The 27,484-nt window shown below is 45.8% G+C and overlaps 1 protein-coding gene across 1 annotated transcript in view; it reads right to left on the bottom strand.

The window, feature by feature from the left end:
• Positions 1-27,484, bottom strand: part of POLA1 (DNA polymerase alpha 1, catalytic subunit) — a 477,386-nt gene that overhangs the window by 202,560 nt on the left and 247,342 nt on the right. Inside the window, exon 32 of the mRNA XM_088451643.1 lies at positions 5,057-5,238. Within this exon, the coding sequence (XP_088307769.1) occupies positions 5,057-5,238 (182 nt within the window). The remainder of the gene's footprint in view (positions 1-5,056; positions 5,239-27,484) is intronic.

Below are 27,484 nucleotides of genomic sequence, written 5' to 3'. Positions count from 1 at the left end.
GAGGAATTTGATCTTAGGTGGAATTTCCCCAGCTGCGGAGGAGGCATTGATGGCAAACATATCCGCATTAACCCACCTGCCTACAGCAGATCCTTTTATTACAATTATAAGGGTTTATTTTAGTATAGTGCTCATGGAGGTGGTGAATGCCAATTAAGAGTTTATTTTTGTTGATGTGGGCTAAAATGGCTGTGCTTCTGATGGAGGGTCATTTAAACAAACCCTCTTCTAGGAGAGACTTATCACCAACCGTCTGGATTTTGCCAAATACAGAGGCAACGAAGCACGGCCTTAACTACGTTTTTATTGCTGATGAGGAATTTGCTCTCCATGAACACTCGCTGAAGCCATATGTACAAAGGGGCCTGACAAAAGAAAAGCGCATCTTCAATTACAGTCTATCCAGGGCATGGGGGATAGTGGAAAACACCTTTGGCATTCTATGCAATCGATTCAGAATCTTCCATACGGCTATAAATCTACGTGTAAACAATAGATTCCATCGTCTTGGCCTGCTGTGTCCTCCACAAAACTTCCACCATGCAACAGAGGACATTAGACACAGCTACGCCAGACGACCCAGAGAATACACAGGAGACATTGCAAACGCCCTCTGTGGCTCCATCTGCAGTTGTGGGATGTTAGGATATAGATTATGCTATATACCAAACCCAAGGGAGAGGTATATAGAGAGATTGTCCAAACCTCTGAGACCAACTACTACAGCCGTGGACAGACACTAAGATGTGCACGTGTCACACATGAGGTGGTCATTTATACCAGATGCAGGATCCTGCCCGGAAGTTGGTGTCTGGGGGGAGGAGCGGCCGGGGGAGCGCCTTATCTCTCCTAAGCTGCAATTTTGACGGCTGGGTACGCTGAACTACAAGGTAATAAGACGTTGACTAGTGCGGTCTAGTGCGTCTTACCACCCGCCCCCGGCAACAGACGATATGGCCCCGGCCGCCTTAGTGAGGAATCGTTTTTTCAGAACATCTTTCACCCGCAGCGGCCTCTGGCGCGTCTCAACACCAGAGGCTAGGGACTGCTTGCGCAAGATTCCCCGAGAGGGATCCTTACCAGACATCTCCGTTTACCCGACTGCAGTCCCAGACCTCAGCGTCTACCGGCCGCCAGCTAAGCTGTGCTGAGGCCTGCCGAGAACCTCAGGGCACGAAGCGGTCTGGTGTTTCAGCGTCGGTGGAGGTAGGTGGAGCTGCAGTAGAGCTATTACTGGCGCTAGTACCGCTAAACTCTTTAAGTTTCATAACCTAAGGTAAAACAAAATAAAAAAAAGCTTAGGACTGCTGAGCAGTCCCACTGTTTTAACAGGTGCGTCTTGCCACGCACCTAACACAACTGAATGCCTGTGGCTGGGGGCGGGGTATATAGGGAGGAGGACCAGTGCACGCTGGGAGCTCCAAAGCTTTTCTGTTTGGCGCAATGGACATTGTCCAACTATATATCCCAAGGTAATTCGTTTGGACCGTATGGAACCGAAAAAGAATTGTTTTAATAGTTGAATTATTTAATTTAGTTGATATGTTTTTTATGTGTTCTAAATAATTTTTTTAACTAGTGTCAGTTTATTTTCATAGTACTTTTTTTTTTTTTGAAACAATTGGGGGACAACTTGCAATGTGCTACAAGGTCATAACATTAGCTGGGGCAGTGGGTACATTGCGGGTGGATATTAACCATTGATGGCATAGGGTACATTGGGGGTGCAGTGGTTAAAATACACATTGGGGGGCAGTGGTTAATATGCATTAGGGGTGCAGGGGTTGACAATCATTGGGGATGCAGGGGTTAATATGCATAGGTGGGGCAAGGGTTAATACGCATTGGTGGGGCAGGGGTTAATATGCATAGGTGGGGCAGGGGTAAATATGCATAGGTGGGGCAGGGGTAAATATGCATAGGTGGGGCAGGAGTTAATAAGCATTTGGGGTGTAGTGGTTATTATGCATTAGTGGTGCAGGGCATTGGAGGTGCATGGGTACATTGGTGGTTCAGGGTGTACATAGTAGAATACAGGCGATTACTCACTTTTTATTTGCAAACCTCCGCAAGAGACAATGCTGCTGCTTCTTCACTTCTCCCGTCGTCTGTCCGAAAATGGAGGATGGAGTGGCCAGGGACATCGTAAATCGCAATCGTACATCAAGCAAAACAGCGTACGATGTGTGTCAAATCCTACACGATAGGTCGAAATCTTACTGCAGGTTCAGTTGATCTGCGATGCCGATACACAAGGCCAGGGGACGCGCCTCGCCATAGTACTGGAATACGCCACTTTTTACACGATTGGTTAAGAATGATCGAAAACTGCCAAATCTGCACCTTAACAATTTTATCATATATTGTGTAAGACATTGAATACACAGGGCCTGATTCAGAGCCGAACGCTCTGACCAGAGCGCTCGCTCTGAATCAGGGCCCTCCTCCATGAAAATGGAGGGTCCTCCTGGACGCTCGCATAGCTGTGAGTGACCACCCACAGCTTATGCGAGCGTCCATGATGATGGTCGCGATGGTAAAGACCATCGCGACCTGCGGTAGGGTCTCGCTGCCGCAAGCCCTGGAGTGATTTTGGCTCTAACAGAGCCAAAATCACTCCCACTGACATCACTAGTGATGTCAGTGGGGCCGGCTTCAGATGGTAGGCGTTCCCATGGGAACGCCTCCGTCTGGCAGCCACGCCCCCGGCACGCCCATCAAAGGGGGCGTGCTGTCAATCAACATTTGGTGCGAGACCCGGAGCGACGGAGAGCCCGTCACTATCCGGGTCTCGCGCATGCGCACGACGGAGCTCCCTCCATCGTGCGCATTAGCAGTGGGGCAACATCGACCCGCTTGCGAGCATCCTGCGCTCGCGAGCGGGTCTGAATGACCCCCACAGTGTGGGGATAAATATCACTTTGTAGGAAAAAAAAAAAGCTCAAATAGCGACAACGTTCTTATAGAGCAGTCATTTTCTCTAATAAAAAATATACTATGAGCTCCTCACCTGGTACATATAGGGGTTGACTAAATTAGGCATGTATCAATCGTGGCAACTAGTAAATGTAGCTATACAGGACTAAAATCCACGAGTCCACAATGAGATTGGGCCGTGAGGGGGCAAGTTGCAGTGCCACTGGTGGTGTGGAATGCCGTTACAGCGACAACTCGCCTCTCGCACCTAATTGAATTGACTCCATTGTCTCTAGGAAGGTAATGAACTAGCACATACTGTAATATGAGGGTTAAAATATCAACATACAGTGTTTGGTTATAATACTTATTTAGTGGAAGCAAGGAACAGGAGGTGGACACAGGGTGAAACCTCTAAACATATCATTTACACAATAGGAGTTTCTACTGTACGTGCACTGAATTTTCACATATTGGCTGCACAGGAATAATGGGAGGAGTGGCAAAGGGAGGCAGTGCTCTATATGCATCATTTAAAATACCTATATGCAACCATCAACATAAAGCAAAAGTTATTTTTTTGACATGACGTTGAAGTTATCAGACATATATTCTCAAATATCTTAAACACAGAATCCCTTAGTGGCTGAGGGTTTTCTCACTTCTGTGCTGAGCCAATTTCACAAGATTTCTGCTTGTCTCATTCCAACATCAATATTGCTAGTTGTTTTACCTTTACTTTCTCAGATGGCATTGTATTCAAAGTCTTTACCATTAGTCTTTTTGCTTGCTCCTTTTTAACAAGTCAAATAAAATGTAATCCCTTAACTCAGTGATTCCCAAACTGTTTGCCCATTGTACCCTGGGGTGCCTCGGGACACTTGCAGGGGTGCCTCAGGTTGGTGGCCCAGCATCAAATCAAATTATTTATGGTCAATGCAATCTAAATATGTGGACAAACAGAAGCGCAAACCTGTCACCCACTACATAAATTAAGCTAAGGATGACGGGTAAGCGCAATTTACTTCACTTTACTAAATTTTTTTCTGACTATCTGAACACCAAACGTTTGGCTTAGGGGTGCAATGAAAACAATTTTGATGCACTAGGGCGCCGCGATTCAAAAATGTTTGGGAGCCACTGCCTTAACTGCTTAGGACGAATAGGATTTGAATTCAAATGGGGTGATGGAGACTTACCAAAATTCCCCACTAGTTGATGATTGGGCAGCACAGACGGTGTAATGGTTAGTGTTACTGCCTCACAGCACTGAGGTCATAGGTTCAATTCCCACTACAGCCCTAACTGTGTGGAGTTTGTATATTCTCACTGTGCTTGTGTGGGTTTCCTCCGGGTACTCCGGTTTCCTCCCACACTCCAAAAACATACTGGTAGTTTAATTGGCTCCTCACAAAAAAAAAAAAAAAAAATTGACCATAGTGTGTATGTGCGTGTGTATGTCATAGGGAATATAGATTGTAAGCTCCACTGGGGCAGGGACATATGTGAATGGTAAAATATTCACTGTAAAGCGCTGCGGAATATTTGTGCTATATAAATAACTAGTACTAATAATAATAATAATGACGCTAGGAGTCAGGAAAATTCGGAGGCTTGATGACATGATCGTTCCAGGCAGCTATTTGAAATGTCAGAGCCCCTGAATTCATGGAAGAAAGAATGGAGATGGAGACGATCTTCCCCTTTCACAGCACTGATTTTTTTTTGTAGTGCAAGGGTCACGGCATGATGATCACTCTGATCACCAGGGAAAATCTAGTATGAAAGAGGGGACTCATTTTTGGACCTCCCAAAGTCGTAGCTCACCGGTTGTCGGGACCGGTGGGGAGAAGATGGTGTCTGTTTTTTTTTATTGTTTTAATGGGCCCGTTGCTGCGGATGATCAACGGAACTCGTCATCTGCAGTGAAGGGGTTAAAAACAACCAGCAGAGTTGAAAAATCAATTATTTCATAAGTAAAATATCTTGTATACCTGTAACACACACCAAGCCAGACAAAGGCAGAAGAATGAATTGCAACTCATGCCAGGCGTCACAAAAGAACGCAAATTTGTATTATATTATAACATTATTATAGTGATATATGTTCTATAAAAAGGTAAGACACTGTGCTACTGACCGATCCATCAAAAACATTGTCATATATGTTCTCCATTCCACACTTGGGGCAGCAAAACTTGAAACGTTCACAGTCTCTGTACTTCTCTTCATCAGTTAACTGAGCCACACCTCCCAGCAAGGCATCATTCTCCTCATCTTTTTGATAATGTTGTTGAACCCGGAACTGGGATGGGTCAAGGCCTATTAAAAGTGTAAACCAAATGTTTGTGAAAAAGAACATATGACTGATGGGCTATTTTTTATTTTTCTGAAAAAACAAAAATACATGATGTAAATAAGCTATACATGAAAGTACACATTGCCAGCGCTTCTTTACCAATGCAGCTTGTCTATATAAAAATAAATCCTTACATTTTTTTTAAATAATAAACAAATAGAAACGACGTGCTCTGCTTCAAAAGTAAAAAATAAAGTTATTAATAAATTAAATACCAGTTTGTGCTCTTCATTTAATAAATGTTTTGTGTGTCAAAAGAAAATGTAATTTTTCTCCCAAATGTTGTAAAACCAATGTGGTATGGACTGGTAGAGTCAGAGCATCAGGTGTTTATAATTATTATAATTCATTAGTTCATGATACATATTGGGCTAAATTTAAAAGCGGGCAAAACCAACCCGGTCATTACATTTGGGCCTTTTTTTATTGTAAACCCTGGATACTCCCACGTTCAGATTACGTAAAGCAAGGACTCTCTATTCTGAATAATATAGTATTATTCTCTATGACTTTTCCGGTAAACCTGCTGAATCGTCAGCCTTTTTTGTCCATCTTTTCTATGTGTGGGCCTCACCACAAACACTTTATCCTTCCTAATTAGCTGGTAAAGTAATTTACATTTAAATATGTAAAAAGTCTCACATCTAGATAAAACAAGTGTTTAATATTTTAGTATGTGATACAAATGAGATTTAAAGGAATAAAAAACAAAACAAAAAAAAAAAAAAAACTTTAAAACCATTTGACTGCCAAATTTTTTTTCTGAAAACCGCTTAGAAATTGTCTTTTAATTAATACAATTTAAAAAGTATTTTTAATAATATATTTAATTATGTTTATATAAGCCATGTCTCCTGCTCTGAGTAGCAGGAATAAGCGGCACTCATCCGGACTTAGCAATGAAGTAAAGATGTTTTATTCCAGCGTGAACCAACGTTTCAAGGCCTAAACGGCCTTTTTCTCAAGGTGTGCATAACAAAACAAAACAACAGTGCTTACCTTTATACAAGAAGATCACAAATGAAAAAACGTCTGTCCAACAGCGCGCCTCCGTGCGGCGGGAGTCGCCCCCTGATGACGTCATCAGACGGTGTCATGTTGTGGAGAGAGAGAAAGCTGTCTCCATGGAAACAGATCACAACAGTGTGTGAAAAATAGGCGGAGCCTAGCACACACGGAGAGCAGTGCTGTGGGAGACGTGAATAAACAAAAACAACCAAATGACATGTAGGAAAAAGAATTGACATATCGCAGATTAAAGAAGTGCAGTGTAGCTGCACATGATAATAGCATGAAAAATAGTAACATGAAAAATAATAAATGATGCATGGATAAGCCAAGAACACGAATATATACATACAAACATTCACATACTAGCAAAGATACATAATCAGTGAAAACTCATGCGTACTAATCATTATCCTCTCAATATCGAAAATGCGTGTAATACTGAGATTTAAAAAAAATGTCTAGGGATAAATACAAACAATAAGGATGAATCTGTGGAACGAATTAAACCATTTATATGCACCAATTAAATACATGAATTAAATGCATGATGCCCAGGAGATCTTCTCGTTAAGACCGCGTGGATGAACCGTATCCAACGAAATAATCCATTTGGTTTCCAAACGTGCCAAAATTTTGGCACGATCTCCCCCTAGCTTTAATGGAGCCACATGATCGATAATCTTGTATCGTAAGCTTGTTAGAGGATGGCCAGCCGATTTAAAATGGCGGGCAACTGGTTGATCAGAGTCCCTCCCTTGAATCGCTAATTTGATTGAAGAACGATGAATCGCCATTCTCTCTTTGAACATACGTATGGTTTGTCCTACATAATGCAAGCCACAAGGGCATGAGAGTAAATAAATAACAAATCTAGATGTGCAGGTTAAGACATGATGGATGTAATACTTTTTTCCAGTATGTGGATGGCTGAAAAAATGACAAGGGGCCATATAGCTACAAGTAATGCACGAAGCACATCGATAACAGCCAGGTTTTTTGTACATTGTGCCACTATGAACAACTGTAGTGGCCTGTGAAGTAATGTCTGCTCTTACCAACATGTCTTTGAGGTTTCTGCCTCTCTTGTAACTTATAAGCGGAGAAGTGTTAGATAATGTTCCCAATTCTTTGTCCGTGCGGACGATAGGCCATAGTGCTTTGGCAGCTTTGGAGACCACGGAGCTGCTCAAAGTGAATTCCGTCACAAATGGGATTTTATCCAGCGTACTGGATTTGGGTGTAGGATGGAGTAAATGGTCCCTAGACATTTGTAGTACTTCCTGCTTATTTTTTAGAAGAGAGTTTTTATTATATCCCCCTGTCTAGAAACTTGTCTACAATTTTGTCCACTTCAATCTCCACTTGTGATGGGATGTTGGTGATGCGGGCCACCCTCATCATTTGAGATTTGGCTAAACCATTTTTAAGTGCTGGAGGATGGAAACTATTGGAAACCAGGAGGGTGTTTCTATCCGTGTCTTTAGAGTATACAGACGTGGTCATATGGCCCTCCGAAACAGTGATTAGAACGTCAAGAAAGTGCACTGACGTGGAACTGTAATTAAAAGTAAATTTAATCGGGGTATTGTCATGATTTATCCCGTCGATCACGGAAATCAACTGTTCCTCAGAGCCAATCCAAATTAGGAATAGATCATCTATGTAACGTGTGTATGTAAATATATGCTTGGAGATCTCAGGATCTGAAAAAAAGAATTGATGTTCTTTTTCGAACATATAAATGTTCGTGAACGATGGCGCAACGTTCGATCCCATCGCGCATCCTCTCTTCTGTCTATAGTATGATCCATTGAAGTAGAAATAGTTGCGCGTAAGGGTCAATTCCAATAACCTAATAAATAGGTCAATATTACATTGGTCAAACGACTGTTTAAGTAAAAAACGTTTTACCGCTAGCAGACCATCTGATTGAGGGATGACAGTATAGAGGCTTTGAACATCTAAAGTGCATAAAAGTGCGTTTTCCGGTAGAGTCGTGAGGTCCCCTAATTTTACCAAAAAAGCTGTGGTGTCCTTTAGATAAGTTTTTTGCTGAATAACTAGGGGTTGGATCAACCAATCCAAATATTGAGCAATAGGTTGATATAAAGAGCCGCGAGCAGAGATGATAGGTCTGCCCGGCGGTTTTTGTGGATTCTTGTGTAATTTAGGAACTGTGTAGATAAGAGGAACTTTTGGATGGTCTGTAGTGAGAGATTTAACGATTTTGGTGGTTAATGTATGGTTGGACTCGGCTTCTGCCAACAGAGTGTCCAGTTCATGCTTATAATCGCTTGTAGGGTCTCCTAATAATTTGTCGTACGTTGCTGAATCCGACAATTGGCCATCAAGTTCACGAATATAGTCTGTGAGATCCTGCACTACCACTCCTCCACCCTTGTCTGCCGGACGTATGGTTATGTCGGTTCTTTTGGACAAGTTCTTAAGTGCCTGTTGTTCCACTGGTGGCATATTATGAAATATCTTTGGTTGGGCAGTGCTGTACTTCTGTACTGCCTCGTCCATTAACCTAGAGAACGTTTTGATGGATGCGTTTGATGAGGGGGGGTCGAAAGTTGAAGGCGGTCCTATACGTAAAGGTAAAGACATAGTGTGCATGGTATCTTGTGAGATACCCGATTGGTTTTGGAAGAACTCTTTAAGTCTTAGTGAACGATTAAATTTATAATTGTCCAATTTCCAATCGAAGTCCCTGTGTTTGTTTGTAGGAACAAACGATAATCCTCTGTGTAAAACAGAAATTTCTGCAGCGGTAAGCGGTTTTGAACTCAAATTGAATACTAGGTTTTCTTTCTGCTGTTCTTTACGGATCCTTTTATTTTGCCCACCGCGCCTTGTGGGTTTAATGGAGGGAGGTCGATGCGAGCCCTGGTGGCAACTCCTAAAGGGATAGCTCTGTCTTGAGAGGCATCATCTGATTCATTGACCTGAAAGTCACTGTCACTATTAGAGGTAGATTCGTTTCTACGAGCCCGAAACTTTTTGTTTCTCCATGATGGCTGGTACGGTCTTAGATTAGATGTATCACGACCGTTAGTTCCACGGAGCCACCGATAGACTCGAAACCCACGGGGGATCATCTTAGCTCTAAAATAGATGATCCCCCGTGGGTTTCGAGTTAAAAATTGTCCCACAATTGGGAGAACCAATGCAGAATTCTGCAGGCGCTGGATCGCCATTCTCAACAAATGCAGTCTTGACCTTATGATACTTGTCATTGAGGAAGCGGGCAAGGAATTAATCAACACCAGAGCCAAAATAGACCAGTATATTGAGTTACATAAAAACAAATTGGACGATAATGTATATCAACAATACTGGACTAAACTAGCGTCTCAATGTGACATATATAAGAAAGATCTTCTTAAATTCAAAAAAAATAAATTGCAAAAAGTCACTAGTGATTATGAGGATAACTCGGTCTATCGGTGGCTCCGTGGAACTAACGGTCGTGATACATCTAATCTAAGACCGTACCAGCCATCATGGAGAAACAAAAAGTTTCGGGCTCGTAGAAACGAATCTACCTCTAATAGTGACAGTGACTTTCAGGTCAATGAATCAGATGATGCCTCTCAAGACAGAGCTATCCCTTTAGGAGTTGCCACCAGGGCTCGCATCGACCTCCCTCCATTAAACCCACAAGGCGCGGTGGGCAAAATAAAAGGATCCGTAAAGAACAGCAGAAAGAAAACCTAGTATTCAATTTGAGTTCAAAACCGCTTACCGCTGCAGAAATTTCTGTTTTACACAGAGGATTATCGTTTGTTCCTACAAACAAACACAGGGACTTCGATTGGAAATTGGACAATTATAAATTTAATCGTTCACTAAGACTTAAAGAGTTCTTCCAAAACCAATCGGGTATCTCACAAGATACCATGCACACTATGTCTTTACCTTTACGTATAGGACCGCCTTCAACTTTCGACCCCCCCTCATCAAACGCATCCATCAAAACGTTCTCTAGGTTAATGGACGAGGCAGTACAGAAGTACAGCACTGCCCAACCAAAGATATTTCATAATATGCCACCAGTGGAACAACAGGCACTTAAGAACTTATCCAAAAGAACCGACATAACCATACGTCCGGCAGACAAGGGTGGAGGAGTGGTAGTGCAGGATCTCACAGACTATATTCGTGAACTTGATGGCCAATTGTCGGATTCAGCAACGTACGACAAATTATTAGGAGACCCTACAAGCGATTATAAGCATGAACTGGACACTCTGTTGGCAGAAGCCGAGTCCAACCATACATTAACCACCAAAATCGTTAAATCTCTCACTACAGACCATCCAAAAGTTCCTCTTATCTACACAGTTCCTAAATTACACAAGAATCCACAAAAACCGCCGGGCAGACCTATCATCTCTGCTCGCGGCTCTTTATATCAACCTATTGCTCAATATTTGGATTGGTTGATCCAACCCCTAGTTATTCAGCAAAAAACTTATCTAAAGGACACCACAGCTCTTTTGATAAAATTAGGGGACCTCACGACTCTACCGGAAAACGCACTTTTATGCACTTTAGATGTTCAAAGCCTCTATACTGTCATCCCTCAATCAGATGGTCTGCTAGCGGTAAAACGTTTTTTACTTAAACAGTCGTTTGACCAATGTAATATTGACCTATTTATTAGGTTATTGGAATTGACCCTTACGCGCAACTATTTCTACTTCAATGGATCATACTATAGACAGAAGAGAGGATGCGCGATGGGATCGAACGTTGCGCCATCGTTCGCGAACATTTATATGTTCGAAAAAGAACATCAATTCTTTTTTTCAGATCCTGAGATCTCCAAGCATATATTTACATACACACGTTACATAGATGATCTATTCCTAATTTGGATTGGCTCTGAGGAACAGTTGATTTCCGTGATCGACGGGATAAATCATGACAATACCCCGATTAAATTTACTTTTAATTACAGTTCCACGTCAGTGCACTTTCTTGACGTTCTAATCACTGTTTCGGAGGGCCATATGACCACGTCTGTATACTCTAAAGACACGGATAGAAACACCCTCCTGGTTTCCAATAGTTTCCATCCTCCAGCACTTAAAAATGGTTTAGCCAAATCTCAAATGATGAGGGTGGCCCGCATCACCAACATCCCATCACAAGTGGAGATTGAAGTGGACAAAATTGTAGACAAGTTTCTAGAAAGGGGATATAATAAAAACTCTCTTCTAAAAAATAAGCAGGAAGTACTACAAATGTCTAGGGACCATTTACTCCATCCTACACCCAAATCCAGTACGCTGGATAAAATCCCATTTGTGACGGAATTCACTTTGAGCAGCTCCGTGGTCTCCAAAGCTGCCAAAGCACTATGGCCTATCGTCCGCACGGACAAAGAATTGGGAACATTATCTAACACTTCTCCGCTTATAAGTTACAAGAGAGGCAGAAACCTCAAAGACATGTTGGTAAGAGCAGACATTACTTCACAGGCCACTACAGTTGTTCATAGTGGCACAATGTACAAAAAACCTGGCTGTTATCGATGTGCTTCGTGCATTACTTGTAGCTATATGGCCCCTTGTCATTTTTTCAGTCATCCACATACTGGAAAAAAGTATTACATCCATCATGTCTTAACCTGCACATCTAGATTTGTTATTTATTTACTCTCATGCCCTTGTGGCTTGCATTATGTAGGACAAACCATACGTATGTTCAAAGAGAGAATGGCGATTCATCGTTCTTCAATCAAATTAGCGATTCAAGGGAGGGACTCTGATCAACCAGTTGCCCGCCATTTTAAATCGGCTGGCCATCCTCTAACAAGCTTACGATACAAGATTATCGATCATGTGGCTCCATTAAAGCTAGGGGGAGATCGTGCCAAAATTTTGGCACGTTTGGAAACCAAATGGATTATTTCGTTGGATACGGTTCATCCACGCGGTCTTAACGAGAAGATCTCCTGGGCATCATGCATTTAATTCATGTATTTAATTGGTGCATATAAATGGTTTAATTCGTTCCACAGATTCATCCTTATTGTTTGTATTTATCCCTAGACATTTTTTTTAAATCTCAGTATTACACGCATTTTCGATATTGAGAGGATAATGATTAGTACGCATGAGTTTTCACTGATTATGTATCTTTGCTAGTATGTGAATGTTTGTATGTATATATTCGTGTTCTTGGCTTATCCATGCATCATTTATTATTTTTCATGTTACTATTTTTCATGCTATTATCATGTGCAGCTACACTGCACTTCTTTAATCTGCGATATGTCAATTCTTTTTCCTACATGTCATTTGGTTGTTTTTGTTTATTCACGTCTCCCACAGCACTGCTCTCCGTGTGTGCTAGGCTCCGCCTATTTTTCACACACTGTTGTGATCTGTTTCCATGGAGACAGCTTTCTCTCTCTCCACAACATGACACCGTCTGATGACGTCATCAGGGGGCGACTCCCGCCGCACGGAGGCGCGCTGTTGGACAGACGTTTTTTCATTTGTGATCTTCTTGTATAAAGGTAAGCACTGTTGTTTTGTTTTGTTATGCACACCTTGAGAAAAAGGCCGTTTAGGCCTTGAAACGTTGGTTCACGCTGGAATAAAACATCTTTACTTCATTGCTAAGTCCGGATGAGTGCCGCTTATTCCTGCTACTCAGAGCAGGAGACATGGCTTATATAATATTATAGCTGGCACCACGGCATGTTGTTCATTCAATGAGTGCCTGTCTACATGCTTTTATTTTTAATTATGCTTATTTATATATATATATATATATATATATATATATATATATATATGAGGTTTTATGCACCCCCCATGTCCATAGGCCCCCATTATAAAATAACATCCCACTCCCTATTGGCAACAGACCCCCCATCATCATAAATCCTAATAATAGTGACCACCCACACCCATTTAATGGTAAAAAAAAAGAAAAGGTCTGTTTTTCAACAAAAACAGCCCCTATGTTTTTGCACTCCCCTCCTCCTCCTACCCGAATTTTGTTTTAAAATAATTTTACCCCCTCCAGCATCATACTGCTTTATTTTTCACTTGTGCAGAATGGATCTCCTCTTCTAAAGCCGGGGCACGCAGGGAGGCAGCATGGTTGCATGTGATGCGACCTTACTAGCTGAAGCACAACTGGATGCGGTCGCATCACATGCAATGTCGCCAGTAAAGGGGTTAAAAAAATCTTGAAGGGTAGTCGAGAAAGGAGCCAAACATACGGTTTTATGCTCTAAACGCTACTGAATATCGAACTGTGTGGGGGCATTCTCAGTAGTTCTCCATTTATGCCTATCCACTAACATTTTGATGAAAAGTAACAACCAGAAAATGTATTAAATACATATTGCAATCCACTCCACAGCAAACATAATATCATAAGAGAATTATATCAACATAATAAATATCATGGCTGCCACTAATTCAGCCAACTGTCCAAAGATGCTCCTATGAATGGGCAAAGTGTTTATATATAATAAAAACAATTGGGATCAATGGTGATTGCCACCTTCTCCTGCCTGTTTTTTTAATATAAAAATTAAAAAAAACAAAAAAACCATAGCCAACAGAAAATTATCCAATAAACAAATCAAGTAATTAATTTGCATACTGGACTTGATGTCCAACAGAATTTGACGACATTAATATATAATACAAGTGATCATTGAACACTTAAGCAGGCATTTCTCTACAGCACAATATACACAATGAATGCCAATCACTTTGCGTTGTGTTCTCTCCCTGTCAGAGGCCAATGAGAAGCACTATCAACTTGTTTAATTGAGGATTTTTATGAGAGTATTGAATAGCTAATGTTTCTCTATTATGTAATATTACTTGTACAGTGTATTGACAGGAAGCATTATGCAACTTGAAAGCATAATAATGGTGTAAGTATGAAGGCTAATCTGAAGTAACACTAGGGCTAACATAACACTAGATATAACTAAGAAAAAAATATTAATTTCAATTGAATATTTTTTAAATAAGTTGCTTAGTTGCTCCCCTGTGTTCTATGATAAATACAATAGAGTAACTTTTTACTGTACAAGTTTTCAGCAGAAACTAAGAAAAAAAAATAATGAAATTGAGAGATCAGGAAAACCAGCCAGATAAGCATGCTAAACCAGTGATTTGCTCAAAGACTGTACTACCCCAGTTTGATACGCTCTGCCACCTGTGACTTTCAATGAAATGTCGGCCACGATTTAATCTGCTTTACAGCACTCATTTTATGGTATTGTTCACTACTTTATAGCAAATTAAACTACAAATGCAGTTCACACACCCAATGATCAAAAAAGTTTTCCTTTAAATAAGCACTTTCTCAAACACGGACTTTTTCATAAATTCACATTGTCAAGCAGGTCTTAAAATGCCTTGCAGCATAAAAAGTAAAAAAAAAGGAAATAAAAATAGACTCAAATTTTCTGAATCACAATTAATACCGCTTTCACGCAGAATGTGTGAAATAACCCAGCTTTTACCCTGCATTTAAATGCCGGCTGGGTCTCCAGATTAAAAACGTACCCTCCTTTCACACAGAAAATGAAATTACCTGGTAAAGCACTTTTACCCGATAATTTGCAGAACACCACAGGTTTTTTTTGTTTGTGAAAAGGGTCAACCCGAGTCGAAAATGCCGGGTCTTCGACACTGCATTTTCAACCCAGGTTGACCCTTTCACATAGACATAAAACCTGTGTTGTTCTGCAAATTACCGGGAAAAAGTGCTTTACCCGGTAATTTCATTTTCTGTGTGAAAGGGGTATTAGAGGGCCCATCTGGTCCACAATTAAATTATCAATGATGATATAAAGCAAAAGAACATTAGTTATGCTTCGTAGCAGGCTATTACATAAGGCCCATGGTGGCCCTCTGCACTGGTATACAAATTATCCAAATGTAAAAATTGTACATTTCTACATACTAAAGAGGGTGCTACCACATACAACTGTCTGCAGATACAGTATACAAAAGGGGAAAGATAAACTGTTGTACGTATATGGAGCACTAGTACTGTAAGTTAAAATACAGATTTTATTGTTTCCATTAAAATAATCATTATCAGTGAAACATTACAGGATAAACCGGTAGTAAAAGTTTTAAAGCTGAATACAAATCTTAAAAAAAAAAAAAGGATCTAAAGTAGTTGCTGTATCAGTATCCAATTGGACATGCGGCTTTACCCGCAAAAAAATTCAGCTGACCTCGCAACCAATCTCGGATTACCGTGATTTTGCACACTCCCAAAACCCATGATATTGAATTTAAAAAAAAATATGAGATATGGTAAGAACTTACCCTTGTTATCTCTATTTCTACGAAGTCCATAGGGTTCCACAGGATACCTTGGGTATAGGTGTGACGTCAGTCGCAGGGCACCAAAGAGTTAAGCTTTCAGCCTCCCAGGATGCACTAGGTCCCCCTCCTATACCCCGCCCCCAGGCCAAGGCACCTCAGTTAGTTACCAAGCCATAGGCCGGAGGAGGAGAAGGAAGAGAGAGAACAAAGATCTGGACACATACAAGAATCACATTCTCACCAGAGGGAGACGGAAAACCGGTGACCAGAGCAAAGCCCATCTGCAGCACAGGTGCGACAGGGCGGCAGTCCTGTGGAACCCTATGGACTTCGTAGAAATAGAGATAACAAGGGTAAGTTCTTACCATATCTCATATTTTCTACTTCAGGGTCCATAGGGTATCCACAGGATACCTTGGGGATGTCCCAAAGCAGTATCCTTTAAGGGTGGGGACGCTCCTGTGCAGAAAGGAGAATCCGCCGCCCGAAGGAAGCATCCTGAGAGGCGAAGGTGTCAAACCTGTAATACCTCACGAAGGTATGGACAGAAGACCACGTAGCAGCCTTGCAGATCTGAACTGCCGAGGCACCACGTCAAGCTGCCCACGAAGGACCCACAGACCTAGTGGAATGAGCCTTCAGAGAAGGAGGGACCGGTAGGCCCTCATGAAGATAAGCTTCAGAAATAGCCATACGGATCCAGGCTGCCAAAGTTTGCTTTGAAGCAGGCCAACCCTTTTTACAGAAGCCATAGAGGACAACAAAGCGTCCGACTTCCTAAACAAAGAAGTGCGGTCCACATAAGTCCTTAAGGCCCGCACAACATCCAAAGAGGCCTCACCCACGGAAAGACCCGGTGAGTTAAAGGCCGGAACAACTATTTCCTCGTTAACCTGAAACTGGGAAACAACTTTGGGGAGAAACTCGGGCCGAGTGCGGAGCAAGGGGGTCTACAAGAAAGAGCCCCTAACTCAGAAACACGTCTGGCTGAAGCAACGGCCAGAAGGAAAACAGTCTTAGCTGTTAGCCATTTAATATCCACTGAGCCCAGTGGTTCAAACGGCGGTCCTTGGAGAGTCCTCAGGACCACAGCCAAATCCCAAGGCGCCACAGGTGGAACAAAGGGCGGCTGAATACGGAGAACACCTTGCATAAAGGTGCGCACATCCGGGATTGTAGCAATCCTACGGTGAAACCAGACAGATAGGGCCGAAACCTGTACCTTCAAAGAAGCAAGGCGAAGCCCATGATCTAGTCCCGCTTGCAGGAAGGCGAGAATCCGAGACAGACGAAACTCCCGCGGTGCATAACCTCTCGGTCGACACCACTGGAAGAACGTATGCCACACGCGATGGTATATCCTCGCGGAAGACGGTTTCCGAGCTCGTAACATGGTACACACCACAGAGCTGGCAAACCCCCAGGACCTCAGCATGGCCGTCTCAACAGCCACGCCGCCAAAGACAGCCGAGTCAGGTCCGGGTGAAGACAAGGACCCTGAGACAGAAGGTCCGGTCGTAGCGGCAACCGCAGAGGACTGTCCACGGACAGACCCTGAAGGTCTGAGAACCAGTGCCGTCTGGGCCACGTGGGAGCTATCAACAGGAGCGTCCCTCCTTCCTGTTTGAATTTCCGGATTACCCGTGGAAGAAGGGAGACCGGAGGGAACAGGTATGCGAACCTGAACGTCCACCGGACGGACAGAGCATCCACCAGAGACGCCCCTTCGTCTCTTGTGCGAGACCCGTACACCGGCAACTTGTTGTTGTGCCGGGACACCATGAGGTCGATTTCTGGAAGACCCCACCTGTCCACCAGTAGTTGAAAAACGTCCGGGTGCAGGGACCATTCCCCTGGATGAACGTCCTGGCGACTTAGAAAGTCCGCCTCCCAATTTAGCACTCCCGGGATGAAGACCGCTGATATGGCCGGAAGATTGCGCTCCGCCCAAACCAGGATCCGAGAGACCTCTACGAGAGCCGCCCGACTGCGAGTTCCTCCTTGCCTGTTTATGTAGGCCACGGTGGTAGCATTGTCCGACTGGACCTGCACCGGGTGACCCTGGAGAAACCGCTGTGCCTGCAGGAGAGCATTGAAGACCGCACGGAGTTCCAAGATATTTATTGGAAGCTCCGCTTCTGTCGGTGTCCACCTGCCCTGGAACAAGTGTGGACCCGAAACTGCTCGCCAGCCCCGAAGACTGGCGTCCGTTGTCAACAGGACCCAATTTGGAACCCAGAACGGACGTCCCTTGTTGAGGTGGGTCATCTTTAACCACCACGCAAGGGACAGGCGAACCTCCGGGGTGAGCACAATCGTCTGGAACTTCAGAGACTGAGGCAGCCCGTTCCACTTGGACAGGATCAGGTGCTGCAGAGGTCTAGAGTGAAACTGGGCGTATTCCACCATGTCGAACACCGACACCATGGAGCCCAGTAACCTCATCGCCGAGTGTAAGGACACCCGGCGGCTGTGCAGACAACTGCGCACCCTTGACTGTAAAGCAGAGATCTTGTCCTCCGTCACGAAGATCCTTTGCTGTCCCGAGTCCAATAAGGCTCCAAGATGCAGAATCCTCCGAGACGGGATTAGAGTGGACTTCTGCCAGTTAATTAGCCAGCCGTGCCGTTGCAGCAGTGCAATGGTCAGGTCCAAGTGGTGTAACAGGAGCTCTGGAGATCCTGCCACCAATAACAGGTCGTCCAAGTACGGCAACATGCGGACTCCTTGCAGCCGCAGAGAAGCCGCCATGACCGCCATAGCGTCCTGTATGTCCAATGACACCATGTAGTCCCCAGGTTCCAGCGCCAGAATGATGGACCGTAGGGTCTCCATCCGAAACTTCGGGACCCGCAAAGACTTGTTGAGTGCTTTGAGGTTGAGAATCGGACGATATGACCCATTGGGTTTCTGTACCAAAAATAGATTTGAATAGAAACCCTGGCCCCTCTGGGAGAATGGAACAGGCACTATAACTCCAGCCTGGAGCATAGTGTGCAATACCTTCCGCAGCTCCGTAGCCTTGTTTCGGTCTGATGGTAGACCCGTGGTGAAGAATCGAGCCGGGGGTCTGTGCCGGAAGGAGAGGGCGCACCCGTGAGAGACCACCTCCAGAACCCAAGTGTCTGTCGTAGTGAACGACCAACACCGGGAGAACTGCAGCAGGCGGCCTCCCACCCTGGGATCCCCCAAGGGGAGACCCGGACCGTCAGGCCGCAGGCTTGTCATCTGGCTTGGGGGCCGGACGTCTGGTACTCCATGCCTGTTTCCGGGGCTTGCCCGATTTCTTAGGGCCAGCCTGTCGAGGAAACGACTGTGGTTTGGGCCTGCCCTGGGCCCTAGATGACCGAAAGGACGATGGTCCAGAACCAGAAGGAGCAGCGGCCGACGGGAGACAAGCAGATTTGGCTGCCGCCAGCGTGGCCACAATCTTATCCAGATCCGGACCGAAGAGAACTTCTCCGGTAAACGGCAACGCTTCCAGACCTTTCTTGGATCTGCGTCCGCCTTCCAGGATCGCAGCCACAAGGTGCGACGAGCAGCTACCGCTGCTGAAGAAATTCTAGACACCAGAGTACTAATGTCTAGAGCCGCCTCGTTGATGTAGGTGGCCGAATCACGGAGATTGCCAATCAACTCCGCTTGTTCGGCCGGACAGTCGGATTCAAAAGAAGCCTCTAATGAATCCGCCCAGCGCTCCATCGCTCTGGCAACCCAGCAAATGGCCATAGCCGGCCGTGCTGCCCCCCCTGCAAGGGAATAAGCGGACTTCAGGCAGATTTCTACCTTGCGGTCCGTAGCATCCTTAAGGGAGGACATGGATGGCATCGGCAATGTGGCACTACGGACAAGACGGGTCACGTGAGAATCCACCTGTGGAGGGGATTCACACTTAGCAAAATAATTATCCGCGAACGGATAAGACACCGCCAGGCGTCTCTGCGGCTGGTATCTTTTGCCAGGTTGTTTCCACGCCTCCTCTAAATGGTCCACCAACTGACCCGAAAGAGGAAAGACTGTGGCATCGCCCTTCACATCTTTGAAAAAGGCATACTTAGATTTAGCCGCTGGGGGAACTTCGTCCTCAATCACCAAGGCTGTGCGGACCGCCCGAATAAGTCCAGGAATATATACTTTGGACTTAGCATCAGCGTCCTTAGTATGGAAAGGTTCCTGATCGTAAGGATCCAGAATCTCCCCATCATCAGACGTCCCTTCGTCATCCTCATAAGGAGCGGACAGAGACGCCACCGGCCTTTTATGAGGCCGCATCACAGACTCCCCTTGCAATACATCCGACAAGTGCTGTAAAGAACTCGTCAGGGAGTTAACCCACGCTGGCTCCTGAGAACCCGGGAGCGGGGAAATAGGGAGACTGTGGGGTACCACCAATTGTCGTGGGAACCCCTGCATGGGTGACGACACCACAGACTGCTGGGACAAACCCATCGGAGTAAACGCGGGCTGCGGAGCTAACTGGCCCACTAAAGCTGTTAACGCCTGAGCGAAACAAGCCCAGGGCGGCTCCTGTACCGATGCTGTAACCGTAATAGGCCGCGCCATGGACAACACTGCCGGCAAAGGCCCTCCGCGCTACCCTCCCCCTCCGCTAACGGTACTTTGCACGTGGTACACTGTAGCCGGAGGGGAAAATCACTTTCAGACATGATGGCACCACGTATGTGACCTCTCTCACCAATTAAGTATTAAATAGGCGAGAGACCACCCTGCAGCACCGCACCGCAAGGGCTTTAGCAGAAAGAACAGGGACAGTAATAAAGCTGACAGTTTAGTGAAGAATAGTTACAGGCAGCGCTAGCACAGTCACATACAATGCAGAGAAATAACAATTCCTGCACTAACAGCGCTGATCACTCAACTACACAGACACAGGGCCTGGTAGGACACAGCGCTGCATACACAGACCTGAGCCACAGCGGAGGAGAGGTATGCGGGGGGACCCAGACCACGATGCTTCCTTCCAGACTTCCAGCAGCGTTCACCATGCGTTGCAGAGAAGATGGCCGCCGAGGAGCAGAGAGAAGCTGGCCTGGGGGAGGAGCGCTGACACAGGACCAGTCAGCACAGTGCAGAGAGGGCTGTGTGCAGCGGGGGAGGCGCCGGCTGTGAGACAGGGAAGGCGCGCTCCCCTGGCATGCATTTAACCCCTGGGACGCCGCAGCGCTACCGCTCTGCTGCGGTCCGCTGTCCCAGGGGGTAGTGGAAGCGCAGGTTGGTCGCCTGGCTCCACGCTGCAGCCAGTCCCCAGGGAGCCCCCTGCCTGGGGACTTAGGACCATGTGATCAGCGGGGACCCACCGCGGGACCCCGCTGCTTACCTCTGTCCCCCTTGAATCCGGCCATGGTCCGGAGCATCTGGGGTCACCGCTAGCTGTGACCCCAGACGCCCACCAGCATCCCCGGATCAGTACCGGCGTTCTGGTACCGGCGGGGTGTAGGGAAGACAGCATGGACGTCAGGACTGACTGTCCATGCTGTTCATCCAGATGTGCAGCCACAGCTGCATGAAGAAAAAGCTTCAGGGGCTCTTCTAGCCCCCACTCCAACAGGTGCACCCGACTCCGGCCGGGCACCAAACTAAACTGAGGTGCCTTGGCCTGGGGGCGGGGTATAGGAGGGGGACCTAGTGCATCCTGGGAGGCTGAAAGCTTAACTCTTTGGTGCCCTGCGACTGACGTCACACCTATACCCAAGGTATCCTGTGGATACCCTATGGACCCTGAAGTAGAAATATTGCCAACAGGGATGTTTGCGTGCAAAATCCCACCAATGGGGATTTTTTTTTTAAAGCTCAGCCTGCAGCTGGCTACCGATGTGATGTGTGAGGAGTGGGTGCAGGGTTAGCGGCGTTAGTGTAGTGTAGGTAGTGTGCGCAGGGAGCCTAGGCAGGGTTAGGGATAAGTACCTGTCGTGTGCCTGGCCGGTCCATGGAAGTTGTCTATGACGCTGGAGAAGAGAACCGAAGGAGAACAGCGCTGCAGAAGGTGAGTAATTAAAAACTAATTAAGCTAATTGGAAACTACCAATTGCTTAGTCATTGGGGGAAGGGGGGGTCCCAAAGGATTCCAGAGCAAGTGCAGACAATATTTCCTTAAAATATGGATTTTTTTTTTAAGAAAAAAATGGATATCCTCTGGAGGCGCTCAAAAAAATAAACACTTGGACCCAATTGAACAGATAAAAATCTCCCACCTGCTGGAAACCTCCGCATGTGTGAGATTTTTAGTAAACTCGCACCTAATTGAATATTCCCCTACAGTATATATACGAGGGGGGTTCAATAAATAGGGTAAAAAAATCTCTCATTGCGTAAATGTATTCAACTCATACATATAATCCAGGGGTTCCTAAATGCGGTCCTCAAGGTTCCCCAACAGTTCAGGGTTTAGAGATATCCATGATTGAGAACAGGTGGTTAAATCAAATTGACTGAGGTACAAATTAAGTCACCTGTGCTCAACCTTGTGTATCTCTAAAACTTTGGAAGCTTGAGGACCGCGTTTGGGAGCCTCAGATATAATCAATAGCATGGCCTTGGTACACATTACTATTCCACATTGTCCCCATACTTGTCTAAGCATTTATTCCAATTGGTACATCAATTCATATATTCCGGCATAGAAGAAATCAGTGTCAAGCACCTGGAGCCAGGACATGACTGCTTGCTGTACTTCACTGTCGCCTTCAGCCCAGGTGCTTCTTCAATGGTCCAAAGAGATGGAAGTCAGGGCTGTAGGGAGAATGGTTCAGGATCACCCAATGGTAGTGCCATAACAACTCATGGGTGCAGTTGGCTAAGTGTAGCCTGGTGTTATCGTGCAGAAATACAACGCCTGTTCACAGCAACCCAGGTAGTTTTCGACTAATTGCCCTCTGCAACCGGATAAATGTGTCACACAAGCAGACATTCTCTGTATCTCCCTTGGTGAGGAAATCAACAAGAAGCACGCCTTTGTGGTCCCAAAACACGGTAGCCATGACCACATTTGCTGATGGAGTTATTTTGAATTTCCTTGAAGGTGGGGATGATACGTGTTTCCATGTCATGGATATTTGCTTTATCTCTGGTGTCACATTATGCACCTACATTTCATTGCCTGCAGCAATACCCTGCAGGAATTGCACTCCCTCCTTATGGTACCGCGCCAAGTGCATGAGAAACAATCCTATTCTATTGATTTTGTGAACTTCTGAGAGTTGCTTTTGTACCCAGCGTGAACACATTTTCCTGTACCTCAGTTGCGCATGAACAATGTTGTGAACAGTACCCACTGAGATGTTCAGTTTGTCATCAATATCATTAACAATGTCTTCCTGAAGCAGACATAAATTGTAATCTGTGGTGGACGTGCTTGGCTGGCCGGATCGCTGCTCAATTTGAATGCCTGTCCTGCCATTATCAAAGGCAGTGCATCAAACCCAAATCAGTTTCCATGACATGACGTTATCATTGTTGACCTCAACAAGTTGGCAATGAATTTCAGCTGCTGATGTGCCCTTTAGACACAGAAATCTGATCACACTATGCACCTCAATGTTTGACCATGTTTCTGCCAGTTCCGCCATTCTTGCAACTGATGCTGAGACAGTATGACTGATATGAGACGCAGTCTACTGGCTGTGAGGGGAAGCAGTGGTCTACCTGCTCTGGCTTGGTGGGAAATTAGAATGAAATAGAGAACATTACAGACATGAGACGTCTTGTTACCTTACTTATTGAACCACCCTCGTACAATGAAAGGTCAGCTGATTCATCTTTCACTTTCAAGGGACACAAATGATATGAATTGTGTTATTCAAAAAACCTTGGCGAAAATCAGTAGATTCCAATAAGGTCTTTACTCATAGCTCTGAAATGAAGAATTCCTCTGTGTTCTATAGGAAACTGCGAACTATAAATTTAAGGGCATATTCGATTAGGCGCTGTGTTTTCAGCGTGGGGAAAAGCTCCAGGTTTCACACACAGAGCTATTATTCAGAATTCTACCAGTGCGTTTACACATAGATTCCACGTAAAATACCGGAATCTATGGGTTTCCTGTGCACGAAACCCCAGAAGCAGTATTTAATGCAGATTTTCTGTTGCATCTCCTAAGACTGCAAGGAAAAAAATGAGAGTTATGGTAAAACTTCTCTTTGTTAATGGTCTTTCTTCGAAGCCCATAGGGTCCACAGGGAGACCTTGGGGGGTAGTGGATGAGGACAATGGGCACCACGCAGTTAAAGCTTTAGCTCCCAGGATGCACCGGTCCATCCCCCTATACCCCGAGCCAGAGGCACATCAGTTTAGTCAGTGCCCGGCCGGATTCATCCCTGAGCCACCTTCGTTCGTGACAAGCCAAAGGCCGGAGGAGAAGAGAGAAGGAAGACTGGTACACACAAAATTCACACTCTCACAGAGTAGGAGATGGGAAATCGAGGACCAGAAACAGAGCTTATATGAAGCCAGGTGCGTCACAGCGGGTGCACTGTGGACCCCATGGACTTAAAAGAAAGAGTTAACAAAAGGTAAGTGTCACCATAAGTCATTTTCTTCTTCAGGGTCCATACGGCTCTACAGGGAGACCTTGGGGATGTCCCAAAGCAGTCATTTAAGGGTGGGGATGCTCCTGCGCTGAGAGGAGAATCCAATGCCCAAATGAAGCATCCTGAGAGGCAAATGTATCAAAGGCATAGAACCTCAGAAAGGTATGGACAGATGACCACGTGGCCGCCTTACAAAGCTGTGTAGCTGAGGCGTCACGGCGAGCTGTCCACGAGGAACCCACAGAGCGAGTAGAATGAGCAGTAAGAGAAGGCAGAACAGGAAAGCCTGTCTGTGTGCAAGCCTGTGAGATAGTCATGCGAAGACCTCTAGCCAATGTTTGCTTGTTGGCTGGCCATCCCTTCTTGTGAAATCCATAAAGCGCAAATAAGGAGTCTGATTACCGAAAGGAACAGGTACAGTCCACATATATCTTGAGGGCACGGACCACATCCAAGGAGGCCTCGTCTGCCAAGAGGTCAGGTGATTGAACGGCAGGAACTCCTTTCAAACAACTTTTGGAAGGAACCCAGGGTGAGTCCGAAGTACTGCCGTATCCTGGTGGAAAATTAGAAATGGGGAGCGACAGGAGAGCGCCCCTAAATGTGACACTTCTGGCTGACGCTATAACCAGAAGAAAAAGAGTCTTCGCTGTTAACCACTTCAGTTTCACAGAATTCAGGGGTTCAAATGGAGGACCCTGGAGGGCACGAAGAACTACTGACAAATCCCAAGGAGCCACTGGAGGGACAAAAGGAGGTTGAATCCGGAGGACATCTTGGAGGAAGGTGTGAATATCCGGTAGTGGAGCAAGCCTATGCTGGAACCAAATGGACAGAGCAGAGACATGTACTTTCAGCTTGGACAGGCGAAGTCCTAGGTCCAATCTAGCTTGAAGGAAGGCCAGGACTCTGGAAATCCTAAACACCTGGGGGTCGTAGCTTCTGGTACGATACCAATGGAAATATGTATGCCACTTCCTGTTATAGATTCGAGCAGAGGCTGGCTTATGCGCTCTGAGCATAGTTTTAAATTACTGTGCTAGAGAAACCTTTGGACCTCAGGAGGGATGTCTCAAGAGCCACGCCGTCAAAGACAGACGACCCAGGTACGTGTAAAGACAAGGACCTTGAGACAACAGGTAGGGTCATTGAGGCAGTAGGAACGGAGTGTCGATAGAGAGACTCTGAAGATCTGAGTACCAATGACGTCTGGGCTAAGCTGGAGCCACCAGCAGGACAGTGCCTCCGTCTTGCTTGGACTTCCGAAGAATTCGAGGAAGGTCAACTTCACTTATAGTGCATCTACAAAGGTTGCCTCGGCATCTCTTGTTCTGGACCCGTACACTGGTAGTTTGTGATTGTGTCAGTAGGCTGTGAGGTCCACCTCTGGGAGGCCCCATTTGTTCACTAGGAATTGAAACACCTCTTGGTGAAGCGACCATTCCCCGGGATGCACATTGTGACGGGTGAGGAAGTCTGCTTCCCAAATGAGAACTCCCGGAATGAGCACTGCAGAGATGGCCGGGAGGTGACCCTCGGTCCATGTCAGAATGCTTGACAGTTCTGTCATTGCTGCCCGACTTCGAGTGCCTCCTTGATGGTTGCTGTAAGCCACTGCTGTGGCTTGATCCGATGGGTTAACCCGTTCCATCTGGAGAGGATCAGCCTTTGCACAGGCCTGGAATGGAACTGAGCATACTTCACCATGCCAAAGGTGGACACCATGGATCCCAGAACTTACATTGCTGAGTGGATCGTCAGTGACTGTGGAGACAACTGCGCACTCGTAGTTGAAGTGTGGAGATCTTGTCTGATGTCAGAAAGATTCTCTGATCCTGAGAATCCAGCAGGGCTCCCAGATGAATCATTCTCTGTGAGGGATTCGGGGAGGACTTTTTCCAGTTGATTAACCATCTGTATTTGTGCAGGAATGCAATGGTTAGTTGCAGATGGCGGTGAAGCACCTCTGGGGAACCTGATAAGAGCAAGTGGTCATCCAGATATGGTAGCAGTCGGACACCCTGACCACGCAGGTGGCCGGCATGATAGCCATAATTTTGGTAAACACCCAAGGAGCTGTGGATAGTCCAAAGAGCAGAGCCTGAAATTGGAAGTGTTGCTGTAGTATAGCAAACCGGAAACATCGCTGATGAGAGGGTGCTATAGATACGTATGTCCTGAATATCCAGAGATACCATAAAGTCCCCAGGCTCCATAGCTAGGATGATGGAGCGTAGGGTTTCCATCCTGAACCTTGGCACCCAGAGGAATATGTTCAGGGATTTGAGGTTGAGGACAGGCCAATGAGACCCATTCGGCTTCTGAACCAGAAAGAGTAGAATAAAAACCAGTCCCTCGCTGAGATAGTGGGACTGGCACAATTACCCCTGCTTGCAGCATGGACTGTATGGCTTTCTGGATTTGTAAGGCCTTTTTTGGGTCTGAAGGAAGGCCTGTGCAGAAAAACTGGTGGGGAGGCAGTCTGAGAAATGAGAGGGCGTACCACGTGAGACCACTTCTCTTACCAAAGCATCCGTCGTGGTTTGACACCAGCACTGGGCAAACGGAAGAAGTCAGCCTCCCACTCTTGGGTCCCCCAGAGGGAGGCCCGTTCTGTCAGGCTGAGGGTTTATCCTCGGGTTTTGAAGCAGGGCGTCTGGTGTTCCAGGTCTGCTTGGTCCTGGGTTTGGCAGCCCTCATGGAGGCCGACTGCCTAGGAAAATAACTGGCCTTTAGGCTTCCCTTGAGGACGAAAGGGCTTAAAAGATGTAGTCCGCGGCCTTGTAATAGAAGTTGCTGAAGGCAGAAATGCAGTTTTTGATGCTGCCAACGTTGTTACAATCTTGTCAAGGTCTGGGCCAAACAAGATCTCCCCATTATAGTGTAATCCTTCAAGGCCTTTCTTGGAATCCGCATCTGCCTTCCATGAGTGCAGTCACAGGGTACGGCTGGCAGACATAGCGCTACATACGCTGACTCCAGGTAGAGGTTTGTAGGGGGACCAGACCCTTCGTATCACAGAGAGCTGCGGCTGTGCCTGGAGAAAATGACCAACGGAGACCTCAGAAGGGGCGTGGTCGGAGGAGAGCAGCTCAGGGAAGCGAGCCCTCGAGAAATGGCGCCCTGAGCTGAGGGGCCGATTTAATGGGGAAAGCTGACCTCCCCATGCTGATTGTTTACCCACCGGGATGCTGGATTCCCGCTCCATATGTACCCTGGTGGTCTAGTGAATCACGATGGAAGGAGCCAGTGTCCACACTCAGCGCCTCCGGTCTGATTCCTGAACCTGGAGGTATGACTGCCAATGCGAGGGTCACCGCTAG

Source organism: Taudactylus pleione, unplaced genomic scaffold (assembly GCF_031769625.1).
Source record: "Taudactylus pleione unplaced genomic scaffold, aTauple2 ptg000026l, whole genome shotgun sequence".
In the NCBI taxonomy this organism is placed as follows: Eukaryota; Metazoa; Chordata; class Amphibia; order Anura; family Myobatrachidae; genus Taudactylus; species Taudactylus pleione.
Note: the sequence above shows the minus strand (reverse complement) of the source record. Positions and strands in the feature narration are given on the sequence as shown.